This window comes from Indicator indicator, chromosome 9 (genome assembly GCF_027791375.1).
Source record: "Indicator indicator isolate 239-I01 chromosome 9, UM_Iind_1.1, whole genome shotgun sequence".
In the NCBI taxonomy this organism is placed as follows: Eukaryota; Metazoa; Chordata; class Aves; order Piciformes; family Indicatoridae; genus Indicator; species Indicator indicator.
In genome coordinates, this window is record NC_072018.1 from 18,246,521 (window position 1) to 18,266,337 (window position 19,817).

Below are 19,817 nucleotides of genomic sequence, written 5' to 3' on the forward strand. Positions count from 1 at the left end.
TGACTTTAGACAGTAAGATAGTTCAGGTTAGTGTTTTAAATACAAAGCTTCAGAGTCACATGCTCCCTTCCTTGCTCTCCTTTTAGTACCAAGCCTTATGCATTTCTTCTTATCATTTTTATCAGCAGAGTGAAGGAGGACTGGTGATCCCATGCATATTCAATAGCCCGTAGTAAGGGAAAGTGGGTGTTTTAGGCTTAAAATTCCATCCTTTCACATCCCATCTCCCTCACTAGGCTGAGGTGAGAAAACACATTGCACAAGCTTCAGGCCATGTGTCTTGAGGATATTCAGAATTTACTTTCTGAACTGAGATCTTTTGAGAACTCATCTTCAATCAAAATGGATCAGGCCATACTCAAAGCCCAAAAGCAGGCTTATAAGGATCTGGAAGAAAGCCATCACCTCTCTAGGCTTTGCACACACAACTGATGCAGCTGGCCAGACAGAGCTCCAGTGGGAACATGCTGTCACCAAGGTGTAAGGCTGCAGGGTGTGCTGTACTCTTATGCCAGTATCAGACAGCAGCAGTGAGCATCCCTGGGGAGGTGCACGCAGGCAGAAGAACTCCTCCACTTGGTGACAGAGCTCTGGGAGGGGATGACTAGGTTGAGGAGTATCAGGGAGTGTGAGAGATAAACAGAATGCTGTAATTGTGCCCTACCTTCCCTGGAACATGTCCAACAGGCAGACAGAGTATATGACATGGGGGATTCCCTATCCTCTCAGTGCCTGGCTGAATACAGTAACTCAAGGGACATTTGGCAACAAGTTCCTACCCAGCACAACACATCTCCTCTGTGACTTCCCCAGCTTCCCAGGTCCCTTTGCATAATAGGTATGAGGTCCTGCAAGTGAAACCAAACAACAAGGATGATGCTTCATCTAGGTTGAAGGTGTCACCAAGCTTAAGTCAACCTATGCCCTGCATCAAAAATTGCTTCTATAAAGAAAGAAAGAAAAAAAAAAAAAAGTGGATTGTTGTCATGGGAGACTACCTTCCAAGAGAACAGAAGGCTCAATATGCAGACCTAACTCTCTTCTTAGGGATGTCTGCTGTCTCCATGGGACCTGAGTTGAAGACATGAAGAGAAAGTTTCTTGCTCTCAGATTACTGTTCATTATTGACTATCCAGCTAGGCAGAGGTGGAAGTACAAGGGCAACCAAGAGGCTTTAAGGCTTTGAGATGACTGGTTAAGGGACCAGGAACACAAGCAGTGTTCTCCTCTATCCTTCCAATTGTAGGGAATTACGAGGGAAAAGATAGGAAAACCCAGCAGATTCTGGCTCCAAGCCTGCTGTCACGAGCAGGATTTTGGTTGGTTGGTTGGTTGGTTTTTTTTTTTTCTATCATTGATCAGCCTACATGACACCAGGCTTTCTGACAGCTGATGGGGTACACTTGCTCTAAAGGGAAAAAGAATCTTTGCACAGGAGTTAGTAGGGCTTATCAAGAGAGCTTTAAACTAGGCTTGAAAAAGGAAAGAAGTAACACTGGGCTCACTATAGATAAGGTTGAGGGCAGCATATAAATGTTTGAGGGACAGTGTGATAGTGAGGTCTTTTGGTCTGTCATCTCAGTGGAGGTAAGGGATGGAGATCTATGTACCAGCAAAGACACAAGGGCTATTGATGTGTCAGAAACCACTATGAGAATGGTCATGTAGTAATTAGGTCTTCTTCCCCTGCAAAAGGCAGAGGGGTCAGTATCTCAGCTGAAGGGTATCTACACCAATGCTTGCAGCACGGGCAACAAGAGAAGCTGTAAGTTACTATGCAGCAGGAAAACTATGAGATGGTTGCCGTCACAGAAAGATGCTGGGATAACTCTCACAACTGGAGTGCTACAATGGATGATTATAAAGTCTTCAGAAGGGATAGGCAAGGAAAGAGGGGCAATGGGGTAGCTCTGTGAGTTAGGGAATGTTTCGATTGTCTGGAGTTTAATGATAATGATGACAGCATTGACTGTTTATGGGTAAGAATCAGGGGGAAGATCAACAAGGCAGATATGGTAGGAGTCTGGTTTTGATCACCTAACCAGACTGAAGAGGCAGATGACATTCTATAAGCAGATGGGAGAATCACACAATCATGCAAAATCAGATTGGAAGGGACCTCAAGGTTCATCTGGTTCAATCTTGGCAAAATCACAGTCTAGACAGGATGGCCCAGCACTATTTGTAGTAGATTCTTAAAACTGCCCAGTGTTGGGGAATCCATCACTTCCCTAGGGAGGTTATTTCAATGGTTTATTGTTCATATAGTGAAAAATTTCCTCTTGTCACACAATTGATAGCCCTTGTTTTCGTGGAGGACTTCAATTTACCAGATGTCTGCTGGAAATGTAATACAGCAGAAAGAAAACAGTCCAGGAGGTTCCTGGAGTGTGTGGAAGATAACTTCCTGATGCAGCTGGTGAGTGAGCAGATTAGGGAAGCTGTGCTGCTGGACCTGCTGCTCATGAACACTGAAGAATTTGTGGGTGATGTGGAGATTGTAGCAAGGCAGTTGGTGTCATCTGCAAAGTAACAAGCAATAGGACAAGAGGAAATGGCCTCAAGTTGCACTAGAGGAGATTTAAGCTGGATTTTAGGAAAAATCTCTTTATCAAAAGACTAATCAAGCATTGGAACAAGGTGCTCAGGGAAGTGATGAAGTCACTATCCTTGGAGTTATCTAAAAGTTGTGTAGGTGTGGCACGTAGGGATATGACTTATTGGTGGACTTAGCAGAGCTAGGTTAACAGTCAGACTTCATGAGCATAAAGGTATTTTCCAGTCTAAATGATTCTATGCATCTGTGATCCTGCAAGTCAAAAATGTAGGCAGGGGTTGGCAGTAAGTGTCCCCAAAATTACATTCCAAACATATCATATCTTAAACACAAAACTCATTGTCAGAAACTTACTTCAAATTCTGATCCCCTTTCAAATGAGGCAAAACTATTTCCGCAATCAGTGAGAATTTTGCTTAATTAGGGAGGGCAAGTCTACAAAGACTTTTTTTATTCATTGCAACAGCTCTGTTCTTAAGAATGGCTTTACTGCAGGGCTGCATATTTTAGTTTCTCAGTATTTATTATTATTAGACTGGTTGTATTTAAAGTAATTATAGATTTAAAGACGTGGCTTTGAAAGAATGATGTAAATTGCTTTCACATAAAATATACTTTCTTATTAAAATAAAAAGCAGAAAACTTGATAGGTCAGATTCTGAAGCAAGTTATACTGCTGTAAATCGAGAGTTATTTCACTAAATTCTTGGTTTTCATCTTAGCTACTGACATCAATGAGCAACTTTTGGCTATTTTGCTTAACTAAATTAGGGACAGTTTGAAAATTATTTGATGAAATACTGGCAAGTTAGTTGCAGTTTCAATAAATTAAAAATAATCCATTGTATATTCAATCCAGACTTCTAATGATAGACCATCCCTCCCAAAATTGCATAGAATTAGTGAACTGTATGAATTGCTTAGTAATTCAAGTCAAGATAAATTCAATGAATAAAGCCTTCAGTAACTGCAATAAGAATCTAGACCAAGAATTAAAAGGAAAACCATAATTTAAAAAAGAAAAAAATAAAGGTCATACATTGCCTGGACTTTTTTCAAGCACATATTAATTTTCTTTCTTTATCCCACAGGGAAGAAATGTACTTCAATATCCTATTAAAAAATCAGTTATAATATACATGTATGTTATGCAAGCTAAAATATGGCATGACATCATTTGAGAATGATCAGGAAAGCACTGCTCTATTATTAAAATTTTAAGTTCTTAATGTTATTGAAGTCAATAAGTTTCTTACCAGTTAACAAAACATAGATTCAAAAATGTCAAAATTATTTGAAACAGTCAATTATTATTAAGGTGGACTATGAAATTATCTGATTTCTACTTTCCAATCCTCACAAAACATACACACAAGGTATTCAACCTAAACAGGCTGTATGCAACAACTGGGTAAACAACAGAAGTAAAAAAAAACATGAAATATAAATGAATATATAAAAGGATTTTTTTTAAAAGATCATTAATTATTTTAAGAATTAGAGCTCAGTACTTAAAAGATTTCAGCATTCACCCTGAGCAGGAAATCATTCCCATGAACTGTATAACAGTGCCTGACAGGAATTTTTTTAAGCAGAGATCTAAAATAATGCCTTAATCAAAGAGGCATTAACTGTGCTTTGCTTTCTCACACATAATTTCCCAGATGTTCTCTACACTGAGACTACCTGTGATGCCTTCTTGCTACTTCACATTAATATATGGGATATAATAGTTGTTTTAAGGCAATTACTGGTCTTCATTCCATAGCCAATGTTTTGCTGAAAATTTCAGCGGTAAACATGTTTTTCATTCTATTTACTCTTGTTCCGAGTTAAATGCACTTGTCAACAAGTTGAAACAAGTGCTATGCCTCATCTGCTCCAATAATAATTAAATACAGGAAGGTTTTCATTTCTTGATATAGAACAAGTGGAAAAGCAACACCCTGCTCTTATGCTGTTTTGATCCTGGCCAATGCAAGAGCAGGAGTAAATAACCAGAATAAAGAGAATGAGTTTTGGATGAGGACAGAACTGTAAGCATCTAAGGCTTGGTATTATCACAATCCTAATATAAAAGATGGTTAACCAAGTGATTCTTCAATATTTCAGTTTCATTCTTGTTTTGACATTTATAATACAAGGTATCCTTCAATTTCCAAATGCAAAACTTTCAGTCCAGTTGTTCAGCTGTAGCATGGAGCACAGCAAAAGATACATTTCATATGTGTGCTTCTTAGTTCTGCTAACAGTGGTAGAATGATTCTCAGCTGAGTCTTCTTCCAAAAATTTTAATGCTGTTAAGACAGCTGGTAACAGCTTCTAGGATTAACAGTAACAGGTCAGTTTTGGACCTATTTTGTGCTGTCAGTGGCAATATGTGCCAGAAGAGAAAAATCACAACCAAAATTCTGGGAAGAGGCAATGAAGGAAAAATCACATGCAGCTTGCTATTTTGGATGCGTTAAGTAAGAACCCTGTGATTTCTTCATTGTTTTAACTCACACTGTATCACAAAAGTACTCCAATCACAAATACCTTTATTAAACATACAAATATATTAGATTTTTGGTTGTGTTCATGTTCATAAGTGATAAATCTTTTCTTGAAGGGATATAACAGATCAGACAAAAGATCTCTGTATTATGTAGCTCTGAGCTAATGCATAGATAAATTAGCTAATCTTTACATCACCATGGATGAGGTTGTTAAATCTGTCTGGATTTTCAGTGATGTCTGTTTTGCCTGATGTTTGGCAATGACAAATTTGTCAGTGGAATTCTTTTTGGGTTTTTGTTTGTTTTTTTTTTTGTTTGTTTGTTTGTTTTTTTTTTGTTTTTTTGTTTTTCTCTAATCACAGACCATCACAAAGAAAACTAACAATTATTCCCAGGTTTCTAACTGTGTGCAGAAGTCAGGATGTCAGATCAACACAACCTCAAGGTTAAGAAATGATAGAAAAAAAGATCCCTCTTGGGTTCAGCTGCAACTGACTAGGAACAGAAGTTATACCTCTGGGATCCAATGGTCAGAAAATAGGTGTAAGTTATAACTGTTTTGACACTGTAAAAGTACACAGACAGAACATAACTTCAGAAGAGGGTGAAAGGGCGTATATCATCATAGGGCAACTGACAGGGGAGTAAAAGCCAAACATTAAAGACTATTCTGTCTTCCCACATCTCCTTAGTTCCTGCTCATGTTAACCCTCTGCTCACTTCCACCCAGAGGTGTCAAACCACTCCACTATTTACTACTCAGACATGCAATCTAACAAACTCCATTCGTTTCTCACCGTGGAATTTGTCAGAAAAGTTTCCATGGAAGTTGTGTCTGCATGCCAAACAGTGTTGCCTGGATAGGCATTGTTCACTGCTTACCCTGTGCTCACAAGTGAGTGTTTTAATATTGCCTATACCCCATCAACACTGACCGAACATTCCATAAGAAATAGTCCATCTGTAACAACAATGAAGAAGAAAGCCTTCAAGAACAGCCTATCTAGAAAGTAGAAAAGTGCCATATTATGTACAATAAATTAAAAATTATCCTGATATAATTGAAAATAGGATATTAAATACATTTGCAAAAAAACAGCTGGTCACAGGCCATGTGCATAGCAGGTCTGTCGGCATGTCTCAAATAATTTCAGAGTTCAGACTGGAATTCCATCTTACATACTCATTTTGATGATCTGCCCTGTAGATGCCTGCTGTTGGCCAACACCAAGGACCTGCCTTTGAAAGCCTAAGCAGTGGTGCTGAGAAAGAGAATTATAGGGCCAGAAGCACAGCAGGGATGGACCCTCTCAGACATATCCAAGAGAATATCCGTGACGGAGGGCCCAGGAGACTGGCAGTGGTGGTGAGGAGTGGCACTTTCAGACAGCAGGTTTTAACAGCCATTTTGGGAGCTGGCTGTGATTTTAACAGCTTGTGATACTGATTCAATCCTCATCCTGTCCTCTGCAGCTGTAGTAGTCTAATCTGATCATTATTTATTCTTGGAAAGATAGATTATTTCAACTATATATAACCCTCATATAGAAAAAAAAAATCCCCTCAACAAGAAGGAAAGAAGACACCTGGAATTTTTTTGACTGAAAGAAATTTAAAACTTAAAACTTTGGTAAAATGGTAAAATAAACATTTCAAGCCTCTTTCAAGGGCAGAAACCAACTGTCAATGAATTAAAAGATCTCTGGGTTAGCCATCAAGTATTACAGCTTCACTGCTGGAGAGTAAAGGAGGAAAAGTACTTTTCTCAAAAATATTTTTGCCATGAAAGAGATCAGATTAGCTCTACATAACATGACAATAGATGGTGATCCCTTATGGTAGGTTACTTTAGTCAGAGAGTCTTGAGGAGAATCAAAGTCTGAAGGACTCAGAAGTGTCAAAATGACATAAAAAGAAAAAGAATAATTTCTAAAACAGAAAGCAAAAACATGACACTTTGAGCAGACTGAACTGTTCATCCAGCAATTGTCTGAACAAAATCATCACATCACTCAAAAAAAAAAAAAAAGAAAAGATTGCTGTCAATGTGTAAAATAAGAGTAACATCCCTCCTCTGTAAACACTCTATCACAGAGTCACTGATCATCTGGGGTTTGAAGGGAACTCAGGAGGTCATCAGCTCCAATTCCCCTGCTCAAGCAGGGGCCACCTCGACCTAGTTTCCTGGGACTTGCTTTTATCCTTCCTAATTTTTCCACTTTTATTCCACCTGGGACCACATTTCTGTATTCTTTGCCAAGTTATTTACAAGCACAATACTCAGGATGATTTCAGAGGTGTCTGTAGGTGCAACGGATCTCTGCAGCAGCAGCAAAGATATCTCCTGAAGCTCGTTTTATTTGTTATAATACTGGCTTCCCTACACTCCTAATAGTTGAGCTGATATTTCTCAACATTCTGACAATTAAACCAGCCCTCCCTGAAACTCACATGTATTTGTATGATTTCAGTTATGCTTATGGTTGCTTAACTCCAAAAATAATTTAACCATGTCTTACTATGACGCTCATCAAATTCTGTATTTTATTTTTAATCGTATAAACTTCTAACTTAAATCAACATGTAAAAACATTTAACTATGCAAATATAATTGTATATAGCTGACATGTAGATTTAACCTTTGCTACCTCTAAGACTTAGTATGGGGTTTTAACTTTCTCAACAATATTGTTCAGTTTATGGTCAGAATCATGGACAGTACTGTGTCAGCTTAGAATCATTCAACACAGCAGGAACTTCTCTGTTTTGTTTAGAATCTGACTCATGCTACATATTCAGCCATTTGCAATAATTCCATAATTATATATAGTTTACTACTACAGACAATTCTCCATAGCACTTCATTCTCCAATAAGTCTAATTATCAGTGTTTTAATTAAATAAAATTGAAGGTGTGTTCTTTAGTCTTGTGATCCTTAAAGTCTTGGGTTGAGATTTTCATGTGGTATTTATCATTCCCTGTTGTTGCTATTTATCATAGGAAATTAAGTTTACTATAGTCTTATAAATCAAGTTTATGGAAAGTGAGCTATGGAACAACAGCAGTAGAGGAAATATATATTTATATATATATGTATAATCCTTAGTGAGAAGAAAAGCAGTATGGTTAAACCCATGTGTTTCAAAAACCATCAGCTATATACAAGCACTATAAAATAAGTGTTTGAAGTTGCTTTCTGAGCCTTTAGAGTACCCATTTTCAAAAACTGAATCTGTTTCAGGCTGTTGATTTTTTTTCCTCTTTTTAATTTTTTTTTAAAATTTTATTGTAACTATGGGGGATAATTGCTGCTCTTTAATAAAATCTAAGGTGTGTCCATAATTCATCAATGCACAGAAAATCTCATATCAAAGCTTATAGAAGTCTCAAAAAGCTCAACTGTGAGAAACACAATCCTAGAGAAGCATAAGGACTTCTGAAGTTTTGGGAAACAATAGATATAATTTGTGGCAATAAAGTCTTGTGTCTCATATCATTATATGTGAAATTCAGCCTCTGCAGTACTGATTGGCTTCTCACTCCTTCCTTGATCTCTCTGGAGAAAGCTCCATGATGAGATCAGAGAGGAGAAGCCCTTCTCATTCTCAGGACTTCTTATTCTCAGAAGTACCAAGAATCCTAAAAGTAAAAGAAATGGTTTAAGGATCAAATTTTGCAATGAACTGGACAAGGCACAGCTCTTATTCCCCTAACTAGAGATTACTCAGTTCCTCATACCACTGAATTCAGCTGCCGTTTAAGTCTTCAGCTTTTTGGAGCAGATCCATAAACTCTCCTCCTTATTTCAAAATGTTACAACAGGATGTAATTATGTACAATTAACAAGGAGGTCAAATGGTCATCTGATAAACACTGGCCCAAACAGGCAGCTGGAAAGGTCAGGGCTGCTAAAGGCACATAATATTGATGGGAAAGAATATTGTGATTTAAGAGGGAAAAAATCCCAATGACTAAAACTAAAGATTTACGTGTTTTCTATGCTACATACACAAAGCCATACACACAGATTGATATGTCTCAGAGAAACACAAATCTATGTTCTGAGAACAAGAGCCTAACAAGCCCATCCTTCCATTGCACCAGACTTCACATCTCAGCTTTGGTGCTCTAATTCCAGTGTTTCTTTTTCTTTTCCATTATTTTGTAAAAGTGTCTGGTTTATGAACAGGAAATAGATTTGTTGCTCACTTTTTTTAGCTCTTTCTAAAGTAACACTTGCGATCACCATGAGGAAATGCGAGGTGCTGCAAGGCTCTTAGGAGTGAGGTATTTTGCAGAGTGCATAGCCAGAATAAAAAGTGGCTTCACAAGAGGAAAGCTATTCCAATATTCCATAAGGTCAAACTCTTCAGGTTTTTCCTGTCTGGCTGTTCAGACATTTCACTCTCCAGCTTTCACATTTAGGCTAGTCTGTTGGAGGGGGGATAGACTCACTACAAAACATTGGCACACATTTAACATATGAGACAGCAGGTAACCTGGTCAGGAGTAGCAGCTTAACCTTCAGGATCACTAGCATATTATGACTTGTAGTTACTGACAGATACTCCAGCTGAGTTAACCTTAGGAACAACCTTCCTAAAGCTATGTTCCGGCTGGATCTCAGCCATCATAAATCATCACAAAGACTATAGCTGTCATGGGGTTATATGCTGGGCTCACTTTTGCTCCCATGGCTTCATCAACCATGCTACTGTTTGTCCATTCTTTTAATTTCTCAGCTGACATTTTTGCAAACCTTACCACCAGAATCCTATAGCTCCAGGCACTAGGTGCCATCAGGTGCCATCCGTCCATTGCCAGGACAGACAGAATGATAGAATCATAGAATCAACCAGGTTGGAAGAGACCTCCAAGATCATGCAGTCCAACCTACCACCCAGCCCTATCCAATCAACTAGACCATGGCACTAAGTGCCTTATCCAGTCTTTTCTTGAATATCGCCAGGAACGGCGACTCCACCACATCCCTGGGCAGCCCATTCCAATGGGCAATCACTCTCTCTGTGAAGAACTTCTTCCTAATATGCAGCCTATATCTCTCCTGGCACAACTTGAGACTGTGTGTATATATATATCTATCTATACATCTATATCTAATATAACACCTCTACCTCCAAAACTGATGCCAATCATATGGTAAAAGTCAGACACAGTATCTTTTTGAAAGTATTTTGAAGTATATTGATGATGAATGCCCTACCCGTATTTCCCCCTCACTTTAAAGAAAAAAAGAAAGGATGTTTTAAATGGATATGCCTAAAGAAATCGTTATCAATTTACAATTATTGTGGATTATGGGTACAGCTTTTCCAGATAAGATGAACACAGCTTCATTAATCTGACTACAGGGAAATAAATAAGAATTAGAACAACAATAATTTTATTTAACAGACAGTCTACAAAGTGATAGAATCAGATAATCACTGAGGTTGGAAAAGAACCTTAGGTTCTCATGGGGTCTGAATGGGTAATATTGCTAACTCAAAGATAACCTAACAGAAATTTCAACTATTCAAATTCCTACCTCCTCCTGATCCTCCTCCAAAAAAGAGATTTAGGTGGAATTTTGCTTCTGCAAAGCAACTGGTTGTCAGCTATGGATATGCACCAGCACTAGCTGTCCTGATTAGTTTTATAGGCTTTGACTCATTAGTAATTGGATCTTAGTTTGCCCTGAATTACAGTGGAAAGAAAAAGTAAGCTGTCATTCTGGCAAGGTACATTCTGGCTATTGAGCTGTGTAATAGTATTCAGTAAAACCAAGTTCTCAATCTATTGCACCAGAGCATTTGCTCAAAAAGAGTTGGAAACTAATTGCTTAGGTTCATCTTTTGGAGCATCTCTAAACAGTAGCGAGAAGCTTCCAAGTGGAGAGATGAGCTGTAAAATCTCCTCTTTCGTACTTGTTTGACTGTCATTTTTTTATGCAGAAACAAATTTATAATTCAATACAAAACACAAACCAGCTCCTTCTTGGTGCACTCCACCCACAAACTTAAATAATGTAGTTGTCAGGGTTGACATATTCTGCCTGCTGTAGCATTTCTGTGTTTTATAGGAAATTTTAACCAGGGGTGTTATTTTAAGAGATGAGCAAATGGGGAAACCCCACAGGCCAGCCAATAAAATATGAACTTAAGGTGCAATGGAGCACTCATAAATATGACTCAGAACAAGGGGATTCATTGTTTCTCCCAACCCCTTTTAGCTGCTCCTCTGATCTCAACCTCTCTGTGTGCGTCATGGCAGCCCTCATCCTTTAACCTGCGGTTTTTAAAAGCTGGTTTCTACGTTATTTATGGCTACAAGTATTAGCAGCCCATCCATGTACTCCCTGCACACATAGTGAAGGGTGGGGGGAGCTGCATTTTATTTTGCAAAGACAAAAGCTTTTGCCCGGGGAGCCAGGTGCCTTGGGAAGTTGAAGTAGTCACTCTGCCATGAAGGACTGAGAAGAAAACTTCTCCCTTCACTTGCAAGACTTACTCACATAAACCCATATGTGGACTCATTTTCTCTTTTGTATTCTCATTAACTGTACTTATGATGTCCTTTGCTCTTTTTCTGTCTGCATACACCTTCTCCCTACCATAATGAACTTTCCTCTCCTTTTGTAGCTCTGCTGGCATGAGAAAGGCTCTCAATTCTAAAACATCATGCTCCATGTGAGGCACAGAGGAATGGGACTTAAGACCCCAGTAACATTACTTCCTGCAGAGGCTGTTTCTCTGTTGTGAACCTTTCCCATGCCCAGCAGGTCTGTGTCTAGCCCTGCACGTTGGCTGTTGCCTGTTGAGAAGAAAAGGGCTGCCCTCCCTCTAAGGCTTGCTCTGTGCTTTGCCATTTTTCTCTCATGCCTGTTCTCATTCCTTCCCTTTCCATCTCCCGCACCGTTGCCTAGCCTGATCACTTCTCGGCCTTTAATCCCTTCTGTAGCCAAATGCCATGACATAAAATTAAAGTTCAGTGACCCTGCCCAGACAAAGGAGGTTGGAGACAAGGGAAAGGACAAGTGGAAGAGGATGGGGTAAAGTGTGGGAAATAATTATAAAGTCTGGTAGCAGCCAGAGCTCTCCTGAAGCCCTGGGGAGTCTTTCTTTTGCTGGAGGCTGCAATTGGCACTTCATAAACTGTTCATTCTCAGCTATGTGGAAACACCAGATGACACCTAGACAGATCAGACTGTAATCAATCAATTTTATACAAAACTCTATTAGTTTGGGGGCCTATGAAAGCAAGCTGAAAGGAACCACCATGGCTAAACAGAGAAGAAAAAGGAACTGCCCATGCCATAATTAGCTCCATAACTCAGGCAGTAAGTAGGTAGGTAGCCATGGTAAAATTCTTTGCATAATTTAACATTCAGAGAAAATAACAGAAGCAGTAAGTGTGGGAGATCACATATGTGCCAAAGTTGTCATGTTATTTAAGCAAATAACCTGGGTTTTATGAAGAGAACCAAGAGGCTCTCCATCCACTGAATAATGGCAAGCAGATTCCTCCTGTAATATCCTTCGTGCAGGGGCCTCTCCACAAGCCTCCTTCTTTCTCTTTCGTGGCTAGCCAGAGTCACACAGATTGTATTTGCCTGGGAAAATATGTACTGTACAATACATACAATCCCCACAACCCCACCTAAAGTCTGTGTTTAGTCTAGACAGGAGCACTTTCTAAAGAAGAAGCGGAACTGGGTCAGCCATTCTCCCCAGTGGGAAAAATATTAATATATATTTATATATATATATATATATATATATATATACACACACATATATATAGCTTTTCACCATGCACGTCTAACCATCTGCTAAATCAGTTTCTCTTCAGTTATCTGCAATTTCTTTCAAATCTGTCGGCAAGGAAAGTCAGACAGTTTTATACTCTAGTTAATGGAGAGCTTGACATTTTTTTGGCTGGGTAGATACAATAATTTACTTGGATTTAAAGTGTTAACTTTGGCAAAAAAATTAATTGACAGTTATAAAAACATTATTTTGTTAGATGATATTTATGGATCATACACAAACGTATTTTGAGGTAGAGCTATATAATTCAAAAGGTTCGTGTAACATGAGAGAGATTTCAAAGGAAATATAAAATACATCAATATAAAACAACAAATGTGGTGTAATTCCAAAAAAGAATATGGAGAATATTTCTTGCTCAAAACAAAAAACAATTCCTAACAACCTGCTCTGTCATCACATAAAATTTGTTAAAACTTCCTAATAAATTGTAAGGATTGGGTGAGGGTTTTTAGGGAATGTCATCCCACGGCTAAAGTCCTTTTGTTCTTGAAATAAATTTACATTGTAAAAAGCTGTGTTAATATTTAATTTGACCATAGAAAATAATTTAATAATTAATTGCTCTTTCTAATACTTCATTGCATATATAGGTCACAAAAATATTAGTTCAGCTCGCTGATTGGGTGATTAATTTTTATTGAGGTTAACCAAAAATAAAGCAGGATTTCAAGATGCCAGTGGAGTCTGCTTTGGGTGAAGATTAAATGAGACTCATTTAATCTAATCTATTTTAAAATTACGTAAAAGACTGAAAAATAACATCTTTGGTCTTTGCATTGCCATTCAAAATAACTTCACAAATGTTTTCTCATTTTTTTTTCTCAGTATTGATCCAACTCTACAAATAAAGGCATGGGGTCTATTTGCTATTTAACAAGTTTTATCACTGTAATAGCATCCCTCTGTCCAAGGCAAGATAATACCACTATTTCCGTCACTTCAGTTAAGGCTGTGTCAATATTTTCATTGGAAGCCTGCATTTTTACGAACTAAAACTGTACTGCAGCCAAGGATATCCACGAAAGGTTAAAATTAAGACAGCAACATCTGAAATCCAGTGGAAAAGAAAGAAAGTGTGCTCATTCCTAAGCCTTGAGGAGAGAAGTTAATGATCCTGAGGCCTTTTTGTATGTATCCCTCAAACCCAGCTCCCCTTCCACAGCTCCTGGCACTTTACAGCTTAGCACTCCATATCCTTCGCTGATGATATGTTAACTGTGAGTAGAAGGTTGTAGAAACTGAATTAGTCTAATTTAAGAAACTAGCTACTATATACACTCAAGGTCCAGTTGCAGTCAAGAATCCTTTTTTATTTTGTGTGCAAAAAGAATATATTTGTATTTTGTGTGAATTGCTGTCCTGTAGGTTTATCAAATTAGATGTATGAACGTCGTTTTCTGCCATGTTAGCATTCTCTGATGAACACAATGGCTGTAAATCTTGTGAGCTTCTGTATTTGCATAGTGACTCAGGTTTTAAAGAACAAAATCTCAAGACAGTGTATATACTTGAGGTAAAGAAGCTGGAGAAATGTGAATGATCCTCAGTGACTCAAACAAGCACAATTTCCTTTGATTTCCATGTCTGGTTTAAGAACTGATCACAGAAAATATGGTTTGAGGATTATTCTAATTAGGACTGCAGAATCACATTGTGTGTGAAGAATACAAGTTGTCTGTCTAGGATATATCAGTTACTTTAAAACTCTCCATAATGCTGTATCCTTCTTTAAGTCACCACATGTAGGTCAGGACCACAAATTTTATAGTGATCCTCACATTTGAGTTTTGAAATTAATTTTATATTATGAAAAAGGAAACATAAGAGAAAACCACAAAACTTGCATATATGCCTTATCTTACAGAAGGTTCATATCACTTCATAGGAAAATGTGGAGAAAGAAAACCATTGCTTAGCAAATGAAGCAAACTCTTAGGAGTAAAAATTACAGAGACATTGTAAACAAATGAAATACAGACCATTTGAATTGCATGAGAAGGGACACTTAAGTACAGTGGATTTAATGATCACTTTGATGCTAATGGAAAATTCAATTCTTGAAATTTTTAAATGTAGTTTATAAAAGCGCTGCTGTTTCTCTAAGCCTGAGTAATGTACATATTTTTTTATTCAACTCTCCCTCTTTTGGTGAGAAGTGAAGAGTGAGAACACTAACATTTGTCTTTAAAAAGTCCTGCCCTAACTAAATTTTGAGTGAACAGTAAAGTGAGTAAGACTACATGAGTATTATTTCTCTGTTCTCTGAGGAACAAGGTATCCTATATATGTCATTTTGGGACACTGGCCAAAAAGAAGATGCCAGAATTCTAAACAGACATGGCTTTGCAACAATACAATAAACAGGATGGGGGAAAAAACAAAACCAAAAACAAAACACCAAAACCTAAACCAAACCAAAAACCCCCAAACAACCAGTAAGGAAGACAAAGTCCTGCACTTGTAGGTGATATAATCAGATCTTTGAAAACTCCAGTGTATTTACTGAAGGATTTATTCTTTGACTGCTGGACCAATCCCAGTTAACTCTTCTGTTACACTCATCAGTATTTATGGAGAGCTGCCAAAACACACAGTCATACAAAAGACGGGACAAGGCATAGTCTCGGTCTTGTCATATCTTTCAAGAATGAAAGAGATGGAAATTCTGGTATAAATTCCAGTATAAGGAGCAGGTGTTTGGAATTTTAACTCCAGAAGTAAATGCAGTCTTGCTTTTCTCCCTAGCTGCTTGACAGAATTATAATTGCAGTTCCCTTGATGAATATTTTGTAAATTTGCTTTTGAAAGTGAGGCATTTGCAACTCTGACAGGTTGATTTTTATCAAAATTAGCATATAGGTTTCAATTTTTATTCTGCAATATAAAATTGTCCTTCTCAATTTTCTTACTTTAATTTTTAATCTTATTCAGCCTTTTCAGTCTTGTGCTTAATAATTCCAATCCAACATCTCAGCTACATATATTTCATTTGAATATATATGTCTTAAATTATTGTAACTGGCTACAACTATATAGAAAAGTGTCAATTTACAATATCGTGATGATTAATAAAGCTTTACAATTACACCTTATGTGACTAATGGTGTGCAAGTATGAACATGGTGAACATTATTTCCAGCACAGATTAATTTGATGCAAGTTGACTAAGGCTTCAAATCTAAAACCAGCTGAGTTATTACTCTGCTGTATTACCATTTATTGATTTTAAGGTACAGTGTTAGCATTCACTTATCACTGCATATTTTTCCTTATTGTGCATTAAAAGAGCTTGCCCTCATCTGTCACAATCTTATACTGCATAAATCATATTAAATGGTTACCTATCTCCATGATTTACTTCATTTTTATGTTAATTATACTGAAACATAGGATTGTTTAATAAAAATGTTGAAGCTGATCTACACCAGCCATCAATATTTCTTATGCATGTTAGTGGAATGTATGATAAACCACAGTATCCAACATGTATGGAAGGACATTTAAGTGAATTAAGACTTAGATTAACTTAGAGCTGAGATGTACAAACCTGGTATTTACACAGTAATTTTTAATAAATTAATGGTGTCTGTTAATCATAACAATAGAAAAATCAAGCATCTCATCTCCAGTATGCACAATTTAGAAATGTAATATATGCTTTAGTTTCTTGAAATTTCTTTCTTAAGGTAGCACTGGCTTCCCAATAAAATGAGAAACACACTAGAAACTTCCCAATCAAGACAAGGCATTCAGTGGAAATTTGTGTTCTTCCAGAGAGGGCTATTTCTGGGGAAGCGCAGCAGGATAAGACTAGGACATACCTGACACTAAGCCTTCAAAGACCTCTAGTCATGTACTGCAAGAAGTCCTCTTGAAATTAAAGACATTTTGTGAAATCAAAGGCTAGGTCTCGTTGTAAATAGTCCTCAGGGCCACTGATAATATGTTCTGGGACTTATTTACTGGAGGTATTTTTCAGGACACATGAGGAAATTTTTTATGGGATTGGGGCCTTGGCTAATACTTAGATCAGAGTTATTTCCTATTTTCTTTTGTAACATTGCCATTTTACATTTAGCTAACTCCAGATATTCTGAGTAAAACGAGGTATACAGCAATAACTTAAAAGTAACACAGTGATAACATGCAACTCTTTCTTAGGAAGAAGAACACATTTTCAAGTAACAGAAATGTCTTTTTTTTGTTTGTTTGTTTGTCCTTTTTTTTTTCCTGGTCTGCTATTTTGAGAGCAAGAGCAGCAAGCAAATGTATTTAGAGTTGTGGACATGTGTTACTCTTAAGCAAAAATAACTCAGAATTGAACACCTCTTTATCTGACAAATAACTGATGAAAGGTAATTTTATTATTATAACTAAACTCTGGGGTGTCTTTTTCCTAGAAATGTGAGTTGTTAAGGACTTCACCTTTTTAAAGCAGTTTTAATCCTGCAGCAAGTATTAAAGTAGACATAAAAGGTACAGAATATGTGTGACAATCTGAAGGTATTTCAGAACGTGCTGTTGTTTTAAAAGTTTCTACAGAAAGTCTTATCCAAAAAAAAAAAGAAAAAAAAAAAGCAGATTTTGTACCAAATTATGGAGAAACTGAGTTTTCAGTTAAATCTCTTACTCTTCAAATCAAACAAGGAGGATTTTTTTAGCTACCTTTATGTAGACCTGAAGCATATAAAATACTTATAAAAACAGTAAATACATTTCAGGAATTATTTACAGCCTTCTTAATAACACTTAAGTTGCCTTCTACTAAAGGAATCTCTAACTACATTTTTACTCACAATGTACCTGGTAAACATGTTTATTATGCTCAGAGGCTAATATAATTTTGTTTCATCAGTTTTTGTATCTAAATTGATACAGTTTTCAAAAGCATTCTTTGCTTGCATGTTTCTGCTGTTTAATACCCTATTTGTTATTTCATTTATTTATTATACAGAAAATAAAAACTATTGCAGTCTCTGAGCACCATGGCAGTATACTAAAACACAGTCTGTGCTTATTAAAGAGAAATAACAAAGAAACAACAACAGATTATTTAAAATTCAGCCATCCAGCTGAAAAGATAATAAAACTCTGACTGTTACTAACAGAAAAAAAAATACTCAAATAACCTAAGAAATTGTTGTCTTTTTAAAATGGCTCAATTTTCCCTTTCCCTAACATTCAAGGCTTTAAAATATTAAAAAATGGTGTTTGTTCATGTTTGAGCTTTAAGCAAAAGTGAGGGAAATAACTGAGCAATAGGTGTAAGTATTTGATTTTTTGAGATTTAGAAAAAAAAAATAGAGTTAGTTGGCCTAAGGCTAGAATTTTCATTACATGAATGAAAGAAAGAAAACAGAAGCCAGCAGACGGGAGTTATAGAAACTGACTTTATATAAACAGTGAGAAAAATCTTTTTCCATGGCCACCTACAACGTAGCTACTTTACCACCAGTACAACTTTTCTTTTACCAGTAGCACAGCAGCCTGGGCCCAATCCTGCTGTTTCATGACAGACTACGATCCAGAGGTGTGCCCCTTGCAAGATCGGGCTAACAGTTTGTCAAAGAGAGCAGAAACAAAAAAATTTTTCCACATACCTAAATTGACAAAGCTCATGACCATGTCAGCATCATTCAGAAAGTTGGTGTCGTGCAGGCTGGCTAAAGGAGGATTCTGTGTAGTCAGGGGGGTCATGCGAGATAATTGTATTTTCCGTGAATATCCATTTGGAGAGGCAGGGTATCCTTTCCGTATCCCTCTGCTCTCCCCTGCCATTGATCCCTTCAGTGAATACTCCAGCTCCTCAGTATCCTCTTCATTTGTCATGGCATTATACAGGTCCAGCATGAAGAGGGGTGCAGAGGAAGCCTGCTTTCCTGGTGAAAATGGTCTGGGTCTGTGAGGTAAACCCAGGATAGAGAGAATCTCTCTCTGAATCTCCCTTCTCTCATGATTCCGCAGCCTCCTGTAAATAAAACTCGAATGGACATGATTGTCTCCTAAACCTCCCTGTGCGTGACCCACCAGAACCCAGCAATTCCAGAGCAAGCCCACGAAAGCTTTGAGCGCAGCTAGGTTCATCTTTGAAAAGGAAAAGAACACGAGTAAAAAAGGAAAAAAAAAAAAAAAGAAAAATAAAAAGAAAAAAAGAAAAAAGATAATTTTCTCCTACTTGTTCTGAGTTCCTATGAGGTCTGCTTTCCCAGTGGCTGAAAAACAAAATTTACCTATTCTTCATGTCAATGTCATCTCTAAACGTAACATCTTTGGTGACTTCTCTCCCCCCACCCTGTTTAAATAGTACAGAATGTGTCAGGCTGCAGATATTTCTAAGAAAGCTGAAATTCAGACTTCCAGTTTTCCACTGTTGTTATCGGTTTTTCTGCATTTATGGAGCAGAAGATAAGTATTTTGTCAGCTGACCTAGGCATTCCTATATAAACCTTAGATAACCAGGTCTTTGGTGGGGAGCTGTATTAGCAAGAGCTGTTCTTCTGACACGTTGTAGTTCCCAGAGTTATCTTCACTTGTTATTCTGATTTCTTCGTACACCTTGCACTCTTCCCAAGATAAAATCCTGAGTCACGGATTTCTCTTGATCTGTACCTTGGTGATGTAACACATATTTGTCCAGCAGCCTGGTGATAACTTTAACATCTTTTGAATCGCTTGAGTGTAAAGTAATTCTAAAGCATGTACTAATCAAATTAATGTATTGCCATGAATTTACTTGCAAGAAAAAAAATTCTGTAAATCCATTCAACACTTTGCAGCTTCTGAACTGTTATTTCCAGCTCTAGCAGGCACAAATATAACAGCTCTCTTCAAGAGAGATCTAAAGACTAATGTAAGCACAACCCTGCTGGGAAAGAAGAGGCTTCTCATTGTAATTTGAAACGGGTATAGCAAAAAAGTCCTTAACCCCT

General features: G+C 37.3%; 1 protein-coding gene across 1 annotated transcript in view; it reads right to left on the reverse strand.

Moving 5' to 3' along the window:
* BMP5 (bone morphogenetic protein 5) overlaps positions 1–18,972 on the reverse strand; it is a 56,073-nt gene extending 37,101 nt beyond the window's left edge. Inside the window, exon 1 of the mRNA XM_054383541.1 lies at positions 18,489–18,972. Within this exon, the coding sequence (XP_054239516.1) occupies positions 18,489–18,972 (484 nt within the window). The remainder of the gene's footprint in view (positions 1–18,488) is intronic.
* Positions 18,973–19,817: the final 845 nt, after the last annotated feature.